The following is a 10,513-nucleotide window of genomic DNA, read 5'->3' as shown; positions in this document are numbered from 1 at the left end:
ATTGGCGATTCTCAGCCACTACCTATTGGGCAAAGGGTTCACCCTTGTTACGGACCATTTACCATTACAGTGGATGGCCTTGCACAAGGAGTCAAGCCCAGGGGTCACAAAGTGGTTTTTAGACCTTACAATTTTTTGATCGTTTACCGCTGGGGTCCCCTCCAGGCAAATGCCGATGCCCTTTCTCGGGTTTTACAACCTCTTGTTCAGGAACGCCCAACCTGATGGGTCTGGGCTGAGGTGTCATGTCACACACATGCACATGTAAGGCAGCTAAAGAGCTCAAAAGAAGGTAATTCCACGCCAGGCCAGGGGGGGTGGTACAGTGCACTAATCCTTTCCGTTTTTATCCCTGCAGACCATGCCTGGATCAGATTTCACTTCAGGCTCCAAACCTATTTTCAAGTATACGGGTGGCTTTTTTGTGTGTCAAGGTGTATTATTCCATAGGGTGTAGATATTAAGTTTGCAGATCATACCAAGCTAGATGGATTGGTAGATAATTTAGAATTCATTGAATGATTACAGATGTCTTGTACAGCATTCAGGCTTGAGCAGATTTATCATAAAATTCAATGTACACTACACCTGCATGAAAATACTGCAGTTGTACAGTGCAACTTAAGCAGGGGATGACCACTTTCTTGATACCATATTTATAATTACTGAATAGCATATTGGCAGAAATGTGCAAGTGTGCTTAATAAGGACTGATCTGAACTGAATAATGCAGTTCATTCAAAAGAAGACTAAAGTTACACTTATATTGGAACAGATACCAAAATACATAAAATAATGAAAAAAATTCCATACAGTTCTCATGCTTTTGCAAAAGAAAGTCCTTTCAAAATTTAATGTTTTGTATATTTTGTGGCATTGGTATAATACAATCAAATGACAGCAAGGTTTCAAAACAAAATACAACTATAACAAGGAAAAAAACTAAAAAGAACTCTCTACACTCAACATTCATCAATAAACAAAATCAATACAAAGACAAGAAATAAAGTGAAAAGATATTTTAAAAGGCAGAGGCCCTGTACTTTGAAATAACAAATTATTACAAAATGGTATCTTCTCCATAGTTAGCTGTTTTAATTAAGAGATAATTAGTACGATACAACTCCTTCTTAAATAAAAATACGGAAAAAACAAATTATTTCTGCAAAACAAAGGTGTATCATTTTGTCAATGCACAATTAACTGTGTGAGTTGTAATATATTACATGGTCACTTATAAGGTTTAATTATTTTATTTTCAGTTTATAAAAAGAAATTCATACCAACTAAGGTGCTTACATTTCAAGACTAAGAGGCTTTCCAACTCTGTGTTACAACTTGTTGTCTTTGCTTTCTTCTTTCAAGTGCCATCTGCTTTTTCAATTCAATTTCCAGCTGAGAGCATTTTGTGGTCTTGTGATCTAGTATTATAATTTGAAAGGAAAAAAAAACAAAAACACGACTTTGATTAGACATTATTTATTGCACAAAGACAGTAACCTGCTAATAAAGAATTAAAGCTATATTGTTCATATATCACGTACAGTACATACATACACACACATATTATATATATATATACACACACACATATATACATACATACTAATAAAAGGCAAAGACCTCACTCACTCATCACTAATTCTCCAACTTCCCGTGTAGGTAGAAGGCTGAAATTTGGCAGGCACATTCCTTACAGCTTACTTATACAGTTGGGCAGGTTTCATTTCAAAATTCTACGCGTAATGGTCATAACTGGAACCTATTTTTCTCCATATACTGTAATGGACTTCAGCTGGATGGCCTTGGGGGGCGCAGTTGCGTGTGACATCATCACGTCTCCCAAGTAATCATGTGAACTGACTGTGAATGTAGTACGTAGAAAACGAGGAAGACCTCCAAAGAACGTTGAACAAAAAACTCCATTTCACAATTGAGAAGGCAGCAAAAGATTATGAAGCGAGTGATGCATACAAGCATATTCAGAAGTGCAGCTACTGCGGAAACAAAGCACGGTGTGAACCGTAAGTTTAAATTAAGTTTATAGACACACTCCCGCTGCCGATTGTCATGCCTACGACAAATATGGTATTTGCGAGATACAAGTTTAATGAGAAGACACAAGGTATAAACGAGACTTTGGATTACTTTGTAACGGAGTTAAAATTGCTGTAGCAAGAAACTTTTAAGTGCTGGGTCTTAGCTAACATTAAATAAAGCCGTTGACATCGTGAGATCGCACGAGCACAGCTGAGAAGCTTCGATGCATGTACTCCGAGAGGCTCATGTCAACTGACTTTGCAGGACTGGAAAAGATTAAATTAAGTTCATACACACGCTACCGCTAAATATTCACAGGCAATTTCCATAACTTAATACCGGGAATGCCTGTTGAACATCTTACATTCACGAGTACCGATTTGGGTGCTGAACACTTCGATGAATGAAACCTGTTATCTTTACAACGGTTGACAAACACGGAATATAACTTGAACACAACATATCCTCCAAATACGAACCTGATTGAAAGAAATAATGATAATCAAATCCTTGATGACAGCAACACTCATAACGGTCACAAAACTATTACACTGACAATCATGTTATGTTATTTTTAAAATGTTTCCTTTTCTTAGCACAAGCACAGCTGAGAAGCTTCGATGCATGTACTCCATAACGCGTTAAAAAAAAAACGCATTTAATCACACTTTGCATTCCAAGCAAAGGGGATCATTTGTCAATGCATGATTTCCTGGTACATCGATTACATTGATGCACAGATCAGAGCTATAAAAATGTAAGAGTCGGAAGAAAGCGCGTTGCTAGGACTGATCAGAGGGAAATTTCATTTCAAAAGACTACCCGACGGAAGCCTTGATAAAAGCGTGGAAAAAAAAAAAAGCGTCAACATTGGCCTAACTTACAAATTCTCTTGCAAAATGGATTGCTTTGGACTGTAGACCACTAACAGTGGTGGAAGATAGGGGTTTAGAAAATGTGCTACGGTTAGCGTCAGGAGATCCAACTTTCCAAATGCCGTGCCAAACCCCTATTTCAAGTAAAATTCAACAGCTTTATGACACTGAAAAGCAGGCAAAATTAGATTCATTACAGAGTGCGGACTTTGTGGCTCTTACTGGGGATCATTGGACTTCCGTGACCGTTAGTAATTTTAATTACATCTAATTACAAAATGTTCAATGATCACACTGTTTTATCCTAATGTACAAAATAATTTTGGCTAAGGATACTCAGAGTTTAAAGGTGAAGCTGGTCAAACTACCCTTTATGTTTCTGCCTTATTTTTTTTAAGAAGAAAAACTGCACTTTGTTGAAATTTTTGTTATTATTATTTAAAGACAATACCATTCTGAAAATGTACTTAAAGTACTTAAAATACCACTTTATTTTTAAGTCTGGCCAATTTTAGCCAGGGATGATATTTTTGTTTCTGTTTTGAATTGAAATGCAGTTTAAATACATTTTTTTTCAGAAATTGAAAGAGCTTGAGTTTATAATATTCATGTCCATGTATATTATTCGATTGTGTCGCCCACTAAAACCCTTTTACATTAAAAAAAAAATTGCGATTTGGGGTAAATTTTCATGTATGATTACATACGATTAATCAAGATTAATTAATTACACAACCTCTAATTAATTAGATAAATTTTTTTAATCAAGTCCCACCCCAATATATATATATATATATGTAGATATGTGTGTGTATATGTGTGTGTATATTATATATATATATATATATATATATATATATATATATGTGTGTGTGTGTGTGTGTGTGTGAACTCACTACCAAATAAGATCGACGAACTGGCTGTGCTGGTGAAAAATGTCAGAACCTACAGAGAATGCAGCTTGCTGTGTTTTAGTGAAACGTGGCAAACGACTACCATCCCAGATGCTAACGTGGAGCTACCCGGGTTTAGCACAGTTAGAGCGGACAGAGACGCAAGTACCTGTGGAAAGAAGAAAGGAGGAGGACTCGCTATCTATGTCAATACAAAGTGGTGCAACTCAGGACATGTAAACGTTAAAATCTCCAATTGCTGAAGGGACATCGAACTGTTGGCCGTAAGTCTGCGCCCCTATTACTTGCCCAGAGAGTTTAGACACGTGATTGTTGTTATTGTTTACATCCCCCCTTAAGCGAACGCGGAGATGGCGAGTGACATCATCCATTCTGCAGTTGCTAAGTTACAAACGCAGCACCCTGAGGCACTTGTGCTAATTGCTGGAGACTTTAACCATGTAACGCTGGACAAAACATTACCTGCCTTCTCCCAGTATGCGGATTGTAACACTCGGGGAAACAGGACTATCGACCTACTGTATGCAAACGTTAAAGATGCATACAGTACCTGCGCTTGGGAAAGCAGATCATAACCTGGTTCTGCTTCAGCCTCAATATGAACCAAGAGTGAGGGCGCTACCTACAACTACACGCTAATTCAGGAAGTGGTCCCCTGAGGCAGAGCAGGCTCTGAGAGACTGCTTTGGAACTACAGAGTGGGATATATTGCTTGGGTCACATAGTGAGAACATTGAAGAGGCTGTTGAATGCATAACTGATTACATCAACTTCTGTATGGACATTGTAGTTCCAGTAAGAACAGTACGCTGCTATGCTAACAACAAGCCATGGGTTACAAGTGACATCAAGGGCCTTTTGAAGCAGAAGAAAAGGGCTTTTAAGGACGGTGATTAGCATGAGCTCAAGCGCAGTACAGGAGAAAGCTGGAGCAGAAGTTGCAGAACAACAGCATGAAGGAAGTGTGGGATGGAATGAAGATTATCACTGGCTGCAGCTCGAAGCGGGGTGCCGCCATCGAGACAGACGTGGAGAGAGCAAACCAAATGAACAACTTCTTTAATAGGTTTGATCACAGTAACCCATTCTCACCTCGGAGTACTGCATCCTCCAACCATCCGTCTGCTAATACCAGCATAGGTGAGACATCCTCACCCACAATTACAGCAGCCCATGTGAGAAGAGAGCTGAAAAGTCTTCGTGCCAGCAAAGCAGCGGGTCCAGATGGTGTATCGGCACGACTGCTGAAGGCATATGCGTTGGAACTGGGGAGTCCTCTACAGTGTATCTTCAACCTGAGCCTGGAACAGGGGAGAGTCCCAAGGCTTTGGAAAACATCTTGTATCACCCCTGTCCCAAAGGTATCACGTCCTAGTGAGCTGAATGACTTCCGGCCTGTTGCTCTGACGTCACATCTGATGAAGACCATGGAGCGGCTGCTGCTTCACCACCTGAGGCCACAGGTCCGCCACGCCCTCAACCCTCTGCAGTTCGCATACCAGGAGAAGGTGGGAGCGCTACACCGAGGATGCCAAGAATTATGTTTTGGACACCTATATGCTACAAGCTGACTCCACACTGGTGGCCCTTACCTGTGCACTTGGGAGAGGCAGTGTACTGCCTGTTCAATCTACAGGATCCTATTATGTGTGCCACTGCACTATGCTAGTACTTTTATCTAAGCCCCACGATGGCACTGAAGCCTTCTGACAATAAAACTAAGCGCACCTATCCAGGAGAAGGTGAAACTGAAGATACAAAAGCATCCTCACGCACAGTGCCACCTCTGAAGACTCCTCTTCTACTGAAGACAATACAGCACCTGCTGAAGATACTGCACCACCTCTTCACTGAGGTTAATGGTTAGTGTGCAATTAAATGTACAGTACAATAATCTACTATAAAAAAGCGTTCGGGATTGTCCTTCCGTCCCGTGAGTGCAAAGCGTAGCGGTATTCCGCTTATTACAGACTTGCTACTTGAGGCTTGAGGTACGAAGCGACACAATGTGAGCAGAGTTCTGGTGCTGTCATCGTTCCCTTGCTTTTGTGCGCGATGCCCTGGAAAAATAGACAAAATTATGTCTCTGGAAATAATTAATGTTGATGGAGTACAAATGCCTCACCGCATAGTAAATATCAAGGGAGATGCTGCTTGCTTATTCTCATCTATAGCTCATTTAGTGCATGAAACACAGAATCGGGCTGACATTGTACGATTTTAGACAGGCACTTGAGGGGATAAAAAAAAAAAAAAAAAAACTTAGGCTTTCGGGAGATGTTATGAATGGGCACTTTGATGTTCTCATTCTCTACACTTACATGCCTGATGTACACATGCAGCGCACAAAAAATTAAGGATAAAAGTCGGTCGCCTTAAAAGATGAGTGCGCCTAGTAATATGGTATTTGCAACATCTAATATGTCTTATTTTCTCTTATTTTGTCTAATATATTGGGTAATACGAGTGTAATGGTGACTAAAGGGTGTTATTTCATGTCTAGAGGGCTCTAATAATGTTAAAAAAGTATTTAGAAGGTCGTAAACAGGTTTTCTATACTCTAACTGGGAAAATATTCGATTTATAAATAAAGAATCCTACTTCGCGAAAATGTATTTATCACGGTAGAGTCTGGAACGGATTAACCGTGATAAACGAGGGTTCACTGTATATACATCAGACTTCCAATATGACTCAGAGTCCTGCCACGTGCAAAAGTTCGCTCATGACACTGTTATTGTGGGCTGCATCAGGTGTGGGCAGGAGGAGGAGTACAGAAAGTTAATCAAAAACTTTGTTAAATGGTGCGACTCAAACCACTTACACCTTAGCACCAGCAAGACCAAGGAGCTGGTGGTGGATTTTAGGAGGCCTAGGCCCCTCATGGACCCTGTGATCATCAGAGGTGACTGTGTGCAGAAGGTGCAGACCTATAAATATCTGGGAGTGCAGCTGGATGACAAATTGGACTGGACTGCCAATACTGATGCTCTATATAAGAAAGGTCAGAGCAGACTATACTTTCTGAGAAGGTTGGCAGTAAGATGCTGCAGATGTTCTACCAGACGGTTGTGGCGAGTGCCCTCTTCTACGTAGTGGTGTGCTGGGGTGGCAGCATAAAGATGAAAGACGCCTCACGCCTGGACAAACTTGTTAAGAAGTCAGGCTGTATTGTAGGAGTAAAGTTGGACAGTTTAACATCTGTGGCAGAGCGATGGGCATTAAGCAAACACCTGTCAATCATGAATAATCCACTGCATCCACTGAACAGCGTCATCTCCAGGCAGAGGAGTAGCTTCAGTGACAGACTTTTGTCACTGTCTTGCTCCACTGACAGACTGAGGAGATCGTTCCTCCCCCACACTATGCGACTCTTCAATTCCACCCGGGGGAGTAAATGCTTACATTAATTTTATTTTTATTTTTTTCATTTTTAATTACTATTTAATTTAATAATGTTTCTTTGTATCAGTATACTGCTGCTGGATTATGTGAATTTCCCCTTGGCATTAATAAAGTATCTATCTAAAATGTTTCCTTTTCTTTTTCATTACTTCTTTAACACACTACTTCTCCGCTTTAACACACTACTATCTCGCACCCCAGTGCCTTCTTGCACCGATTCCCCCAAAGTCCAGGGCCAGGTTTCACAGTGGCGTATGTGGTATTTTGCTAGTACTGTATATATATGTGTGTGTATATATGATGTAGATAGGTATATATATATATATATATATATATATATATATATATATATATATATATGTTGATATGTACTGTATATAGATATGTATATATGTATATAGATATGAAGATATGTTTGTGTTTATATATGTATATATGTATGTGTGTGTGTATATATATATATTATATATATATATTGTGTGAAAAACTATTTGCCCCATTCCTTATTTCTTATTATTTTGCATGTTTGTCACACAATATGTTTCTGTCATCAAACACATTTCACACAGCAAAGTCCTGCAAAGTCTGATCTCGTTCAAAGCAGCAAATTTCAGTCATTGCCACATTGCACTGCTTACAATATATGTTGCTTTGGTGCCTACTTTTCAATTGTCTGTTGCTGCACTTTCTCACATATATTGTTAGTGTGTACTGTGGAGAGACAAGTCACCCTTTTGCCATCGTGCCATTCCACTGCCACCAAGTTTTCTGCCCGCATGAAAACCGTATTGTCACCTCTTTTCATCTTCTGAAACATGACATTATAGCCTTGGTCACACCATGGGATTTGCTTCTGTTTATTACAGAAGTGAATAAAACTTTGCAGCAGCACGTACCTATCACCTATATATATATATACCCCCGCGCTTCGCAGTGGAGAAGTAGTGTCTTAAAGAAGTTATGGAAAAGGGAACATTTTAAAAATAACGTAACATGATCTATACTAATAAAAGGCAAAGCCCTCACTGACTCACTCATCACTTATTCTCCAACTTCCCGTGTAGGTGGAAGGCTGAAATTTGGCAGGCTCATTCCTTACAGCTTACTTACAAAAGTTGGGCAGGTTTCATTTTCGAAATTCTACGCATAATGGTCATAACGGTCAACAACGTCCGCCATGTTGAACTTTCTTATTTATGGCCCGATCTTCTCGAAATTTGGTAGGCGGCTTCCCTGCACTAACCGAAACCAATGCATGTACTTATTTCAGTGGTATGATTCCACTGTCGGCCGCCATATAAAACTTTTCAACAGTCTTTGTTACTAATGGGCCCATCTTCAAGAAATTTGGTACGCGGGTTCCCAGCGCTAACTGAATCCTACTTACATACATATATACGTCCATAGCCAGCAGCTCGGTCACCGTGTGAGGTGGCATTGGGTCCCCCATCCCAACGCCACCCACGTTGTTGGCTGCCTGCCTATATAAGACCGTCTGTTGCTCCGGTCTCTACATTCCCTTCCTTGATTCACGTCTCCCTACTGATAACTACAGCCTTTTTGTTTAATCCACGGTTTCTCTGCTGTTTTATTGTTTGTTTAATACAATTATAGTTATTGTATAGGTATTTTAGACTTACTTTACATTGTTCAGGTACCCATTTCCTTTATCATTCCAACCCCCATTACCATGTCTATCAAGGTGATCACTATCGATCAAAGAACTTAGAATATATACATCTATACTAATAAAAGGCAAAGACCTCACTCACTCACTGACTCATCACTAATTCTCCAACTTCCCGTGTGGGTGGAAGGCTGAAATTTGGCAGGTTCATTCCTTACAGCTTCCTTACAAAAGTTGGGCAGGTTTTATATCGAAATTCTACGCGTAATGGTCATAACTGGAAGCTGATTTTCTCCATTTACTGTAATGAAGATGAGCTTGAACGCCGTGGGGGCAGAGTTTCATGTGACATCATCACGCCTTCACGTAATCACGCAGTACATAGAAAACCAGGAAGACCTCCAAAAAGCGCTGAAGAAAACATGCATTATATAATTTAGAAGGCAGCGAAACAATAAGAAGCGAGCGAGTGACATATACAACCATATTTATGAGTTCTGCTACTTCGGAAACAAAGCACGATGTAAACCTACACTTTAAATTAAGTTCATAGACAGGCTGCCGCTGGCGTTTGTAATTTAGTGCCTGCCCATATAAGGCCGTCCGTCAGCGGCAATCCAATAGCAAACTCCCACTAAATATTCACGGGTGAAGGACTGTGCTTATGGAGAGGAAGATGAGATGGTCAGGGTGGTATTTGACACAAACTCAGCGAAACTGCGAGAGAAACTTTTAAGTGCCAGGACTAAGGTAACATTAAATACAGCCATGGACATAGCACGAGATGGCACCAGCACAGCTGGGAACCTTCGATGCATGTACACCGAGCGGCTCACGTGAACTGGCGCAGTGCACAGATAAAAAGCAACAGTTCCAAAGAGCTGAACAAAACCGAATTACACAATTGAAAAGGCAGCAAAAATATGAAGCGTCTGATAAGCATATTCATAAATCCAGCTACTGCGGAAACAAAGCACACGGTGGAAAAAGTCAATGTCCCGCTAAAGGAAGACAGTGTTAAAAAAAAACCCGTGCATGCAGTGTGTCAGGTCTCAGATAAAGAAGAAGACAAGCTGTTTATTGATGCAGTAAGAAACGAATCGATGAAAGAAACCTGTCATCTTTACAGCGATTGACAAACACGGAATGTAACTTGAACACAACACATCCTACAAATGCAACCTGATTGAAAGAAATAATGATAATCAAATCCTTGATGACAGCAACACTCAGTAACACTCACAAAACAAATACTGTATATTGACAGTCATGTTACGTTATTTTTAAAATGTTCCCTTTTCTTTTCTAGCTTTTTAACACACTACTTCTCCGCTGCGATACGCGGGTATATATATATGTATATATATATCCCGATCTACATACTCGAATAATGGATACAGTGATCCCTTGCTGTATCGCGCTTTGACTTTCGCGGTTTTGCTCTATCGCGGATTTTATATGTAAGCATATGTAAATGTATATTGGATTTTTCGCTGATTCGCTGATTTCTGCGGACAATGGGTCTTTTAATTTATGGTACATGCTTCCTCAGTTTGTTTGCCCAGTTGATTTCATACAAGGGACGCTTATTGGCGGATGGCTTAGAAGCTACCCAATCAGAGCACGTATTACATATTAACTAAAACTCCTCA

General features: G+C 40.0%; 1 protein-coding gene across 1 annotated transcript in view; it reads right to left on the bottom strand.

The window, feature by feature from the left end:
• Window positions 1-818: 818 nt before the first annotated feature.
• The window catches only part of etaa1b (ETAA1 activator of ATR kinase b), a 107,018-nt gene continuing 97,323 nt past the window's right edge, over window positions 819-10,513 (bottom strand). Inside the window, 1 exon segment of the mRNA XM_039738192.1 lies at window positions 819-1,421. Within this exon segment, the coding sequence (XP_039594126.1) occupies window positions 1,309-1,421 (113 nt within the window). The 3' untranslated portion in view covers window positions 819-1,308.

The sequence above is a fragment of the Polypterus senegalus genome, chromosome 16, assembly GCF_016835505.1.
Source record: "Polypterus senegalus isolate Bchr_013 chromosome 16, ASM1683550v1, whole genome shotgun sequence".
Taxonomy (NCBI): domain Eukaryota; kingdom Metazoa; phylum Chordata; class Cladistia; order Polypteriformes; family Polypteridae; genus Polypterus; species Polypterus senegalus.
The sequence above is the reverse complement of the archived record's forward strand: the minus strand, read 5'-3'. Positions and strand labels throughout refer to the sequence as shown.